At 44.0% G+C, this 14,759-nt stretch overlaps 1 protein-coding gene across 3 annotated transcripts in view; it reads right to left on the reverse strand.

Annotated features, from left to right (window-relative positions):
- Window positions 1–14,759, reverse strand: part of lss (lanosterol synthase (2,3-oxidosqualene-lanosterol cyclase)) — a 130,285-nt gene that overhangs the window by 73,647 nt on the left and 41,879 nt on the right. For all 3 annotated transcript variants that reach the window (XM_087988954.1, XM_043693429.2, XM_043693428.2), the window contains exon 12: window positions 8,504–8,575. In XM_087988954.1, the coding sequence (XP_087845080.1) occupies window positions 8,504–8,575 (72 nt within the window). The remainder of the gene's footprint in view (window positions 1–8,503; window positions 8,576–14,759) is intronic.

Below are 14,759 nucleotides of genomic sequence, written 5' to 3' on the forward strand. Positions count from 1 at the left end.
AGGAATAGTGCCCAAAGACTAGAGGATAGCATATGTCCCCTTGTTCAAGAAGGAGAGTAGAGACGACCCTGGTAATTATAGACCAATGAGCCTTACTTCGGTTGAGGGTAAAGTGTTGGAAAAGAGATAGGATTTATAATCATCTAGAGAGTAATAAGTTGCTTAGGGGTAGTCAACACAATTTTGTGAAGGATAGGTCGTTCCTTACAAACCATATTAAGTTCTTTGAGAAGGTGACCAAACAAGTGGATGAGGGTAAAGCGGTTGATGTGGTGTATATGGATTTCAGTAAGGCATTTGATAAGGTTCCCCACGGCAGGCTATTGCACAAAATACGGAGGTATGGGATTGAGCATGATTTAGCAGTTTGGATGAGAAATTGGCTAGCTGAAAGAAGAAGGTAGTAGTTGATGGGAAATGTTCATCCTGGAGTTCAGTTACTAGTGGTAAACCACAAGGATCGGATTTGGCGCCATTGCTGTTTGTCATTTTTTAAATGACCTAGAGGAAGGTGTAGAAGAATGGGTTAGTACAGTTCTGATCACCGCATTATATGAAGGGCGTTGCAGCTTTGGAAAGGGTTCAGAGGAAAGGCTGAGGGACTTCAGACAGTTTTCATTAGAGAGAAGGTTGAGAGGTGATTTAATTGAGACATAAGATAATCAGAGGGTTAGGTAGGATGAACAGTGAGAGCCTTTTTCCTTGGATGGTGATGGCTAGCACGAGAGGACATAGCTTTAAATTGAGGGTTCATAGATGTAGGACAGATGTCAGAGTTAGTTTATTTACTCAGACAGTAATGGGAGCATGGAACACACTGCCTGCAACAGTAGTAAACTTGCCAATTTTAAGTGCAGTTAAATGGTCATTGGATAAACATATGGGTGAAAATAACATAGTGAGGGATAGATAGGCTTCAGATTGGTTCCATAGGTCGGTGCAAGATTGAGGGCCAAAGGGCCTGTACTGCGCTGTAATGTCCTATGTTCTAGTGAAGTCCAGGTCAGAGGCATTCATGTCAGTCGACGATAACCTATACAGGAAATCCAGCTGTGACCTTCATAAGGCCAGAGATGCCAAAAGGAAAGACCAAACTAAGCTTGAGACCCAGACTAGCCACACGGACACCCGTTGTTTGTGGCAAAGCTTACACTACATAACCAGCTACAAGGCGAAGTGGAACGGAATCGCAGGCAATAATACATTTCTATCCAATGAGCTAAATCCATTCTACGCTCGCTTTGAACAGACAGTCAGGGAAACAATATCATCTGTCCCAACAGCCTCAGATGCACCTACACCAATAAGTAGGTCACTGCTGCAGACGTTAGACTAGCCTTGTTGAGTGAACCCACAGAAAGCAACCGGCCCGGATGAACTCCCTGGCTGTGCACTCAGACACAGTGAGGACCAGTTGGCGGGAGTATTTGTTGACTTACTTCGATCTGAAGTGCCCACCTGCATCAGGGAGACCACCATCATCCCACTGCCAAAGAAAAGTCATGCAGTGTGTCTCATTGAATACTGCCTGGTGGCTCTGACCTCCATAATTATGAAGTGCTTTGAGAGGTCAGTCTCAAATGGCTCAAATGAACTACCAGATTGCCTTGATCCTTTGCAATTCGCCTTCCAGCGTAACAGATCCACGATAGCCACCATCTCCCTGGACCTACACTCATTCCTGGATAATCTGGATAATAAGGATTCTGATGTCCTACTTATTGACTGCAGCTCCATGATTCCAAACAAATTCATCGCCAAATTTCGAGACCTCGGTCTCAGTTCCCCCTCCCCTTTGTAACTGGATCCTCGATTTCCTGACCCATAGACTGCAATTATTAAGAATAGATGACTACACCTCTTCCACAAAGATCCTCAACACTGGTGCCCTGCAAGGCTGTATACTCATCCCCCTACTGTACTCCTTATACACCCACAACTGTGTGGCCAAATTGTGCCTAACTCCATTTACAAGTTTGCTGATGATACCACCGTCGTAGGTCAGATCTCAAACAGTGAGACAGAGTACAGGAAAGAGATTGAGTGCTAAGCGGCAACAACCTCTCCGTCAATGTCTGGAAAACACAAGAGCTCATCATTGACTTATGGAAGCAGAGTGGAGGGCACGGCCTTGTCTGCATTAATAGTGCTGAGGTGGAGATGGTCTATTGCGTTAAATTCCTGGGAGTGTTGACGACCAATCCGTCCTGGTCCACCCCCTTGGATGCAATGGTCAGGAATGCACAACAATTCCTCTCCTACCTCAGGAGGCTAAGGAAACTCAGCATGTCCATAAAGATTCTTTTCAATTTTTGTAGATGCACAATGGAAAGCATCTTATCTGGGTGCAAGATATGGTATGGCAACTGCTTTCCTGCAAGAAAGTAGAGAATTGTGTACAGTGTACACAGCTCAGTCCATTACACAAACCAGTCTTCCATCCATTGGCTCCATCTATACTTCCTGCTGCCTTGGGAAAGCAAACAATGTCACTAAAGACCCTTCCCACCTTGCTTATACTGTCTTCCAACCCCTTCTGTCAGCTAGAAAATATAAACATTTGAAAACACATACAAATATATTCAAGTAGAAGAAAGTGAGGACTGCAGATGCTGGAGATCAGAGCTGAAAAATGTTTTGCTGGAAAAGCGCAGCAGGTCAGGCAGCATCTAAGAAGCAGGAGAATCGACGTTTTGGGCAAAAGCCCTTCTTCAGGAATCCTGAAACGTTGATTCTCCTGCTCCTTGGATGCTGCCTGACCTGCTGCGCTTTTCCAGCAACACATTTTTCAGCAAACATATTCAAGAACAACTTCCTTCCTGTTATCAGACTTTCGAACGAATCTTTCAAATGTTAATATTGATCTCTCTCTGCACCTTCTCTACGGCTGTAACATTGTATTTTTTTTAGATTAGATGACTTACAGTGTGGAAACAGGCTTTCGGCCCAATAAGTCCACACCGACCCTCCGAAGAACATCCCACCCAGACCCATTCCCCTAAAACTACGGGCAATTTAGCATGGCCAATTCACCTAACCTGCACATTTTTGGACTGTGGGAGGAAACCAGAGCACCCGGAGGAAACCCACGCAGACACTGGGAGAATGTGCAAACTCCACACAGTCTGTTTTCATGCTGTATGACTCTTATGACCCCATGTGCTGGTTAGGTGGATTGGACATGTTACATTACCTAGAGTGTCCAGGGATGCGTAGGTTAGATAGATTCGTCATGGTAGGTGCAGGATTATAGAAATAGGAAAGGGGTTTGGGTGGGAAGCTCTTTCAAGGGTTGGACTTGATGGGCCGAATGGCCTGCTTCCACATTGTAGGGATTCTAAGGCGGGAATTGAACCCAGATCTCTGGCGCTGTGAGGCAGCAGTGCTAACCACTGTGCCACCAGAACCATGTTCTGCAATCTGATGCAGTGTGTGGGGTATGGTCTGTCAGCAGATCATGCAAAACATCTCATTTCACTGTATCTTGGTACATTTGACAATAATAAATCAAATCAAATAAAGAAACATCAAGCCTGGTGTTTGGCCAAGAGATCCAGGAACTACTAAACTGCAAGATGTTCTTGAATTGGAAGCAGACCAAAACATAAGTCAAAAGAAGCAGGTTGAGGGAAAATAAAGGCCAAATCCAACATCACTCCTATGGCTTAAAGAACAGATTATTGATGGAAAGAATTGCCGGAAATGCAATGACTCACCAACAGCCATGACATGTATGATTTCTTCAACGCAGTAAAGGTTACTTATAGACCAAGCTCTCAAAGACCTAACTCACTGAGAGCTGAAAATGGAATGTTGCATGTCAAGGACAGAAGGGTAGTCAGCACTTGATCGATGGGGCATTTCAAGGATCTCCTCAACATAGACTCAGTTGTGGATTTGAGTACCCTCAACCACATTCCACAGCATGTATCCCACCCATCATCTCAGTAAAATACAGCCCACACAAGACAGTAGAGCTGTATAAAACTTTACCGAGACCACATTTGGAATTATAATTATTAGAATCCCTACAATGTAGAAGCAGGCCATTTGGCCCATCGAGTCCAACCCTTGAAAGAGCTTCCCACCCAAACCCCTTTCCTATTTCTATAATCCTGCACCTATCATGACGAATCTATCTGACCTACACATTCCTGGACACTCCAGGTAATGTAACATGTCCAATCCACCTAACCAGCACATGGGGTCATAAGAGTCAATCAGCATGAAAACAGACTCTTCAATCCAACCACTGCATACCATAACATAATTCCAAACGAGACTCATCCCACCTGCCTACTTCTGGCCCATATCCCTCCAAACCTTTCTCATTCATATGTCTATCCAAATGTCTTTTAAATGTTGAAATTGTACCCTATCCACTACCTCCTCAGGATCTTTGGACTATGGGAGGAAACTGGAGTACGCGCAGGGAACTCACAAAGACATGGGGAGAATGGTCAAACTCCATACAGTCGCTGAAGGTTGGAATCAAACCCAGGTCTCTGGGCTGTGAGGCAGCAGTGCTAACCACTAAGCCACCATGCTACCCGACACGGTGTATAGTTCTGGTTCCCACACTAACAGAAGGGTATGGAGGCTTTGGAGAGGGTAGAGAAAAGAATGTTGCCTGGTTTGAAGGGTTTAACTATGAGGATTAATTAGACAAACTTGGTTTGTTTTGACTTGAATGTTAAAGGATGAGGGCAACCTGACAGAAGTTTACAAAATTATGAGAGGCAAGGATAATTGGAGACTTTTCCCCAAGATAGAAATGTCAGTTACTAGGAGATACAGGTTTAAGGTCAAAGGGGGTAAGTTTAAAGGAATTCAGAGAATCAGGTTTTTTTTTTAACTGAGAAGGTAGTAAAGTACCTGGAACACGCTGAAAGATGAGGTGGTGGAGACAGATACAATAACAATGTTTAAGAGGTATCTTGACAGATATATGAATAGGCGGGGATTACAAGGATGTGTAGGGGCAAAAGGATTTTAGTTTAGAAAGGCATCATGTATCAATGCAATCTTGCTTGGCCGAAAGGGCCTGTTCCTAAGCTGTACTATTCTTTGAGGTTGAAAAGAACATCCAACAGCTAAGAGTCAAACAAGATGACCAATACAGAATGAATTCACACTAAAACAGAGTGCAGAAACATCCACGGCATGAGAATATGATCTTATCTCCCTTATTTGGAAGGATGAGAGCCTGCCAGAGGGTCTCCGAGATACTGCAAGTATGATCTTCTTTGAGAAAAACAAGAAGATTGATTGCAGTAACTACAGAGTGTCTCAATGCTGTCTGCCACAGGAAAGGTCATTGCAAACATTCTCACTAGTCTCTGCCCAGCTCCTATCAGAGTCAAAGTGTGGAGTCCATCCAACAAGAAATACAGTGGACATGACCTCACAGTAAGATATGTCCAAGGAAAATGCAGAGAGCAGCATCACCCTTGACTCATAGCCTTCTTTAACTTCACAAGGGCCTTTGACTCTGTGGAGCATCTATCTCAAATTTCACTGCTCAGAGAAATCTATCGCCAGGTGTGAACTCTGACTGTCACCAGCAGTTTCCACCAGACCCAAACACATGCAGGCTGGGGTCAACCAGGGCACAAATACTCCCCTCCATTTTCCTCACTGCAACATTCTACCCCATTCCATGATGCTTCCTGCTAAAGTAGAGCTTCTCTAAAGGATGAGCAGGAAACTGTTCCAGCTACATCATTTCCAGTCTAGAACCAAGACCATTCCAATCTATGCCACTGAACTGCAGGATGCAGATGATACTTGAGCTCCAAACCATTATCAATGTAGTCATGGCAGTGCAAGAGAGAATGGTCCTGAGGTTAAATATCCAGCAAAGGTCCTCTACCAGGCTGCTCCCCCTGCCTAACCCTGCCTCCAACTATCAAGGCCCAGGGAAATGCGCTGGATAATGTGGATCAATTCTCATTCCTTGGGAATCTCCTGTAAGTGAGGGCAGATATTGACAATATAATTCAATATCTCTTTCAGTGGGCAGCACAGCCTTTGACCGTCTGAGGAATAGAGCAGTTGATGATAATGACCTCAAAGCTGGCACTAATCTCAAGATATACAGGTCAGCAGTGTTAGCAGCCATCTTGGATGAGACATAACAATGTGTGTCAAACACCTCAAACTCCGAGAGAAATATCACTGACAATGACTCTGCAAAATCCTGCAGGATAGCTGCTCCAAACACCAGTATCCTCTCACAGACCCCAACATCAAGGCACTGTTCTCAGTCAGTCAATCAGCTGTGTTCGACAGATGACATTGCCGCATGCCTAACTTCCAAATCATGCTCACTGCTCCATGATCTGTCATGGCAAGCAGTTAGCAGGAGGGCAATGAAAATACTTTGAGTGTATCCTTGAATCAAGTTTGCTCTCAAGTCTTCCTGACTCATGGGAGTCTCTTGCCTAGGAACGCCCAAACTGGAGAAGATGCATCCGTAAAGGTTCGGTTTTGAAAATCTCAATCAGGTCCAGGTGAACGACCAGCACAAACAGCGGAAGAAATGTCTGAAAACACAGCATCATTCCCACCCACTTCTTCAAACACCGCATGTGTGCGCATTCAGCGTTGGAGTATTGTCGCCCCTGGACTCCACTCTCCTCACCTCAAGAGTGCAAAAAACAGAGTTGGAGTGTTTTCCTGGGAAGAGCGGACTGTATGCTCCAACCCAGACAATTATTGTGAAAAATGTTTATGCATTTAACTGGTCATCTCACTACAGGAAGGTGATAGCACTGGAGAGGATAGAGGAGATTCACCAGGATGCAGCCTGGGATGGAGAAATTGAGCTATAAAGAGATAGGCTCAGACTGTTTTCTCTACAGCAGAGATGACTGGGAAGACTGATTGAGGTGTATAAGACAATGAGGGGTATGAACAGGCTGAATAGAAGGCAGCTGTTCCCTTTGGTTGAGGGGCCAATCACGAGACAGCATAGTTTTAGGATAAGGGGCAGGAGATTCAGAGGGGATTTGGGAAAACGTTTTCACTCAGCGGGTGATGGGAGTGTGGAACGCAATGTCTGGGAAGGGAGTGGAGGCCAGAAACCTTACGAGCCTTGAAAAAATATTTCAATGGGCACTTCAAATATCCCAACATTTAAGGATATGGGACAAGTGCAGAACTTGGGATTAGCACACTTTTAGCAGTATTTATGTTAGTGCAGACTCAAGGGGCTGAAGGGCCTTTTCCATTTGACTCCTTGAGCCATCATTAGGATTCATGGCTGAACATCAGGCTCAATATCCTCATCTTGATCTCCCCGATGTCCTTTGATTCCTTTAGCCACAAGAGCTCTATCTACCTCCTCCTTGAAAATGCTATTAGAGCATAACATTCTTGTGATCAGAGTAACATGCAGTTTGCTCTCCAACCCTATGTTGTACCTGAACAATAACTTCTTGCAGTTTGTGTAACAGGATTCCCATATCTCTCTGAATACTATTATTCACTTGTCTCCTGCATTCTAAATAATATTTTGCCTACCTATTCTTCATGTAAAGGAGACATTTCCAAACACCCACAATTATACAATATTTGCCACCAGTTTGCCCCATCACTAATTCATCTACATCATATTACATTCGGCTCACAAGTTTCTTTCCCAAGTAAGTTTGTACTGTCGGCAAACTTTGATATATTACACTCAAAGGCTCCTCAAAGTCGTGGATTTAGTTTGCATACTATTAAAGTACAAGTAAAGCCTCATAGCCTTGACTGGTTACAGTTTGCAAATCCAGAAATGACCAGTTTGTTCCGATCCTGTTGCTTGTCTGTTAACCAACCCTCATGCAATGCTCATACATGCCTCAATCCCATCAGCCTGAATGTAAAACTATTTACCACCTGAAAATCCCAAAACAATATATCCACTGGTTCTCCATTACCCACTTTCCAGTGAAGCCCTGACAAAAAAGTTCTGGCGTTTTCAAACACCATTCCTTTTCATTCTCTTGCAATTTTCCAAGTAATTTGTCACCATTATTAGCATGAGGTAAACTAGCCTTTTTATGGCTCAAAATCCCACAATTCCTGGTATATTTGTTGTCTTGTCTAATTTGACAACAATAGACAATAGGTGCAGGAGTAGGCCATTCTGCTCTTCGAGCCACACTGCATCTGTTATAACAGCTCTGTCATTTCCTGATTCACCATTCTAATTCCTTTTGTCTCAGATGTAAAGGACTCACAATAACAATCACTACTCTCTTCATTTATACAAAGCTTAAAAAGTCCTCAAAAATCTATTTCCTACTACGTGGTTCTCCGTCGATTTTTCCCACTTTATCAATTCCTTAGTCACCTTTAGATGTTTTCAAAAAATGCTTTCAATTCTTGGAGCTAATCTTTTTGGCAATGACATAACCTGCTTCTTCTAACCTAATGCTACCCTGACTTTCACTCGTTCGCTATGGCAGTATCACTTTGTTCCGCGGAATTTTAGCCTCCCAATATCTGACCTTACCTGAGAGATTCGGAAATACTCATGGGCGTGTTGGAGACAGGCCGTGAATTCCGGAATGTCCTGAGCTCCTGCCTGTATCAATGAAAAGTGTCACAAGTTAGCAGACCACCTAAAGAATCAAAGAAAATTCCCATGTCTAGTGCCAAGAGACAGTACCATCAATGCCCCGCCCATGGGGCGGGGTCAGGATAAATAGACCAGGCAAAAAAATTTGGTTTTTCTTTGTAGAATACCTGCAACGTTGGAGTTAAATACTTACATGTGAACAGGGGGTAGAAGGAAGCATTTGACCTTGTGCCGACTCTGCCATTCAATAAGATCTTAGCTGATCGAATTATTTTACATTTCCACATACCTCGTTAACATTGCTCATCAAAAATCATTTCCTCTCTACCTTAAGAAAATTCAAAGGCTCTGCTTCCACTAACGCTTGCCGAAGTGAATTCTAAAGACTCACAACCTTCTCAGATCTGTGGGCGGCACGGTGGCGAGCACTGCTGCCTCACAGCGCCAGAGACCAGGGTTCAATTGTCGCCTCAAGCGACTGACTGTGTGGAGTTTGCACGTTCTCCCCGTGTCTGTGTGGGTTTCCTCCGGGTGCTCCAGTTTCCTCCCACAGTCCAAAGATGTGCAGGTCAGGTGAATTGGCCATGCTAAATTACACCGTAGTGTTAGGGAAGGGGTAAATGTAGGAGTATGGGGGGTTGCGCTTCGGCGGGTCGGTGTGGACTTGTTGGGCCGAAGGGCCTGTTTCCACACTGTAAGTAATCTAATCTAAAAAGTGATTTTGCTTCATGTCCTTTTTATTAAATCAAAATCTGCAGCATTATGTGCTAGTGTTTCAGCAAGAGGCCACTTCATTGAAAGAAAACAAAATACGATCTACCAAAACAGGTCTCAGCCTGGGATTGGATTGTTTCATATTACGATTAGCTGAGATCACAACACATTTCGGAGTGGGTTACTTTTTGGAGGGTTGATGTGAACTTGTTAAGGACAGCGCAGTGGCTCAGGGGATAGCACTGCTGCCTCACAGTGCCAGGGACCCAGGTTCAATTCTACCCTTGGGCGACTGTCTGTGTGAGTTTGCACATTCTCCCTGTGGCGGCGTGGGTTTCCTCCAGGTGCTCTGGTTTCCTCCCACAGTCCAAAGATGTGCAGGTCAGGTGGATTGGTCATGCTAAATTGCCCAATAGTCTCCGGGGGTGTGCACCCTTGTTGGATTAGCCATGGGAAATGCAGGATTATGGGGATAGAATGGGGTGCTGGGTCTGGAGGGGATGCTCGCCAGAGAGTTGGTGCAGATTGATTATGCCAAATTGACTCTTTGAGGCAGCACGGTGGCTCAGTGGTTAGCACTGCAGCCTCACAGTGCCAGGGACCCAGGTTCGATTCTGGACTTGGGTGACTGTCTGTGTGGAGTTTGTACATTCTCCCTGTGTCTGCGCGGGTTTCCTTCCACAATCCAAAAATGTGCAGGTTAGGTGAATTGGTCATGCTAGTTGCCCATGCTGTTTGGGAATGTGTTGGTTTGGTGCATTAGTCAGGGGTAAATACAGAGTGGGGGAATGGGTGGGTTACTCTTTGGAGGGTCAGTGTGGACTTGCTGGGCCGAAGAGCCTGTTTCCACTCTGTGGGGATTGTAATCTCAAATCTCATGTTCCATTTGAATGATTACATAATTGTGATAGTGTGCGTGCGAGACAACTGTTAAGGGAATGGGGAACGATGTCACCCTCAGAAAAGAACATGTTTGGCATACATGTATGCCCACTGTGGGCCTGAGTCTGAAACAAAACAAAGTTGTTGACAAACGGGTGAAATGGATACAAAGAATTGAGAAGTAATTCCCACCTGATGGCATATTTAAATGCGATTGCACAAAACAATTGGCAGAAACTTTGAGAAAAACAAAAACGAAAAGGAAACCAAGACACCAGGTTTTGGTGCTGCATTTACTGTTAACTCTTTGTGGCCTGTATTGAGTGTACATTTGTTTGGTGGTGGTTAAATGTTATCTGGTGTAATATTTGTTTTTTCATTCCCTGGAACTCGAGATCCGGGAATGTTTTGTATTTAGTTTGCATTTTGGGAATCCAGGATCCAACACGATCTGTGCCTGTACCAGTGCAGAACATGCATGGTTAATGTAATGTCCTTCTAAGGGACTATCAGTAAAGCAAAATCTGCAACAAAATGTTGATTTTAAAAATTGGCTCATAAAGCTTGGTAAAAATTTACCTCTTGGAATTGGAATTTATCACATTTGGGATTTCATTTCCTGGCCACAGTGAACTACCAAATATTGTTTTAACATGTAAATTAACATCTTTAATTCTGGATGATACGATTTTCTCATTTGCAAATGTACTTTGTGAAAATTGGAATTTTGGAAATGTAAGCCTGTTTGAACAAAATTCTGGTGAAATGTTCTAAAATCTTAGAAAACTGATGAGGATGTGGTGGCATTACGTTGAACGATATTTGGGTTTTGAAGGAAATGGGGGAATCTCCAATCCCATTCCCCTTTTGCATCAGTCACAACAGCAAGCATGGAGTTGACAATCCCAGATAAAGGACTGCTCACATTAATCCCTCTAACGTTGTATTTTTGGGAAACTCTCGCACTGATCTTGTGGCCAATGCAGCAATCACAAAACAGTTTGGGACTGTGGTACACCCATACATTGCCCCTTCTGCCCGTGATAATGTTCTCAAGGGAAGGGGCAGAATGATCACTTTTCAATCAGAATTCAGCACTGCAAAACAATCTGCCTGGAAGATTGCAGTATCTGTCCAACAACTGAATGGCTTATGGGTGTCCCACCATGGCTGCGTGGTAGCACCCTCTGCCTTCTTACCCTGATTTGCCCGCATGTGTCACCACTTTACACATGCAGGTAAAGGGAGTGCAAATGGTATTGTACAACAATCTTGACATGCACCAGGCTTTGTGACTACAGCTGAAAACAATAAATGCCAAATGTATGGAATGTGAAACATTTAGTACAGGAAAAACTCTAAGTGTTAAGCCTGCTTCACAGCCCTAACCATGGGGCCCCTTTGCGCATCTGCAAATGGACATTATTCGAATGCTTAAATACGTGGGTTTTAGTTATGCATTAGTTACTTTAGATGCATTCTCCAGGTGGGTGGAAGCTTACCCTACTGGAAAGAATGATGCCAGAACGTTGGCCAAGATCTTGCTGTGAGACTTTGCACTCTGTTTCGGACTGCCAGAACAAATATCAAATGGCAAAGGACTGACTTTTACAGGACAATTAGTTAAGGAACTGCTTAAAGAGCGACAGAGAAAACATCACCTGTCTTGCCCATATCACCTCACTCAACTGAAGCAGTAGAAAGGCACAACAGAATTAAAAAAAAACAAAGAAACAAAGCTATGTGGGGAAACCAGCTGGAATGGTCAGAAACACAACCTACCATACTTATGTTAATAAGATCAAGTCCTAAAAGAGTAATGACTCTGTCCCCTCATGAAATAATAATGGGTGACCAATTAGACTGCCAATAAATACTCGATGTACTACCAAGCAAATGAACATCCAAAGCATGGATGAAATCCTATTGAATTATTGTTTGACCTTAACTAAAATCTCTTAATGCCTTCCATTCACAGGTAGTGGAAGCTCAAAAAGAAGCCATTAAGGAAAGCTGCCACATATACCAACGTGTTTGTGAAATTGTTCCGCCAAAAGATCTGTTTGGAATCCAGGTGGGAAGGGGCATACCAAGTACTATTGGTGACACACACAGCGGTGAAGATAGAAGGAAAGCCCATGTGGATCCACGCATCACCACACTAAGCCAGCACCAATGCCAACCCGAGAGTGGCCAGATAAAGCAAAGAACACCCAAAGACTGTTACCCTGAATGCTTAACAATTGCATTACTGTTAAAAATGCTTGGGAGATTGCTATCTGTTCTTTACATGACCTTAAGTGCCAGGTTGATCCAGCCCAAGTGTCTGGGCCAGATCAGTTTTATGAAATTTTAAGAACCCCTTGGAACACCTAGTTGCAAGGTTGCGCTATTCCTATGCAGAAGCCCATAAGAAAAAACAGCTGCGGAATATTTGATGTGTACCCATCCGTTGAACATGAGTGAGATACAATCTGTTTTTGATAAGGTCGCATGGAGAGAGAGGGGTTGTGGGAGCACACCCCGAAGGGGGACCACATCTATGATTGCTTCTGGGGTTGGTATAAGCCCCATCACAACATGATGCAGAGATCCTCACAGTTCCAGATGACCTTCCGAATATTGCTATTGCAACACCATTGGAATGGGACCGTTGTTCGGTGATAGGACCTATAACCAATATACTACAGCTGAACCCCCAGTTTGGCAGCAAATGGGACTTATAGGGTATGTGGGGACAGGGCATTCCCTTGGCTGCCAGGGCAACCTGTCTCTTATTTCAGAGTATCGCCACTCCCTAAACCATGGCAGGGATACTGCTACTCAGGTAAAGTGATCCCGCAGGTGTACACTATACTGCATTTGACCGTCATAAAGCCATTAAAAACAATGTTCATGGAATTACAGTGACACCAGTGGACAAGGGCTCTGACAGATTGGGCCTGGTACATGTCCCTTATGTAACCACACCAAGATGTATGCTGGTTCTCCAGAGGGGCCATACTGTTATACCTGTATAACAGACAATTCTGAGAATATCTCTGACCTTACCCATTCATATTCAGGCCCAGGCAGAGCACATTTGAAAAGCTGGTCAATCGTTAAGGCCTTGGCCAACAGGGGAAATTGGGTAAGCTCAATTGTTCAGTGGTGTATCAAGGTACTGTTTCTGATCGGGCTATCACAGCCCTTCGCATGGCTGTGTAAAAAAGCTACAACCCAGGGTCACGGTCCAACAGGTGATTATACCCAGAAGATAAGGATGTAGAATTCCAAAGACTGACTCAGGTTGAGTTCTAAGGTTGTCCTTTCAGGACAAAAAGGGAGTAGTGTGGAAGGATTCAAAAATGGGGCTATAAGTTATTCGAGAACAGGGACACTAAAATGTGCAGCTAAACACATAGACAAGGTAGGGTTATACAAACCTGGTTCCACTTAAGCAAAGAAACATGTTGCCTAGCACGTATGCAAGCTAAGGTAGCTTATCGCGACTTCTCCCTTTTGAACGAGACAAGAGGATCCGTAAACCACATTCAACCTGTGTTACAGAAGCTTGAGGTAAATGATGTAATGCTAAGTGCCACATACCAAAATTTGAAAATCAATATGCAATTGGTCAATAAGAAACAACCAATATATGATTGACGTATATGTGTTATGGAAATATGACTGGTACTGCCAAGAGGTAGAGTCACCAAGCGAGGGCGACTGTCGGCCCCGTAAGGGTGTGTGTGTGTGTGTGTGCGCGCGACAAAACACAATGACAGATCAATTTACAGGATTGGTGTTGTGGTGCAATGAGAACAACCTCTCTCTCAAAGTCAGCCAAACTAAAGAATTGATCATTGACTTAAGAAAGAGAGGAGGAGAACATTCCCCTATCCATATCAAGAGAACGGAGGTTGAGGATGAAAAGCGTCAAGTCCCTCAGAGTGATGATAACCAACAACCTGTTCGGGACTTCCCATGCAGATGTGACAGTCAAGGCGGCATTACAATGCCTCTTCTTTCTCAGGCGGCTCAGGAAATTTGGCATATACGGAATGACACTCACCAACTTCTACAGATGCACCATTGAAAGCATTCCGTTCTGAGTGCAGAATGGCCTGGTATGGCAACAGCTCTGCCCAGGATCGTAAGAAACTACAGCAGGTGGCATGCTGTAGTTTCTTACAGACCATCTGGGAAGTCAACCTTCCATCCATGGACTCTGTTTACGTGGCTGGCCGACACTGAAAGGCTACCAACATCATCAAAGACCCATTGCACCTCGGTAATAATCGCTGACAACCTCTTCCTTCAGGCACAAAACACAGATGCCTAAACACTTGCACCAGCAGGTTCAGGAACAGCTTCTTCCCGGCCATTATTAGATTGCTGCATGGACTCTCCAGCCTCAAATAACACTGATCTTGTCAATGTTGATCTCGCCTAGTGCAGGTCCTGTGCAATGTAACCTATATGCCTCTGTTGAAGTGTTTTTGATCTATACTATGATCTGCTTGCACTGCTTGTAAACAAATCTTTTCACTGTACAGTATTTTGGTACATCTGTCAAAAATCAGTCAATCAATCAAAGGGAATCATGGGCCAA

Source organism: Chiloscyllium plagiosum, unplaced genomic scaffold, assembly GCF_037043375.1.
Source record: "Chiloscyllium plagiosum isolate Xiang-an unplaced genomic scaffold, Cpla_swu_hap1 HiC_scaffold_7, whole genome shotgun sequence".
In the NCBI taxonomy this organism is placed as follows: domain Eukaryota; kingdom Metazoa; phylum Chordata; class Chondrichthyes; order Orectolobiformes; family Hemiscylliidae; genus Chiloscyllium; species Chiloscyllium plagiosum.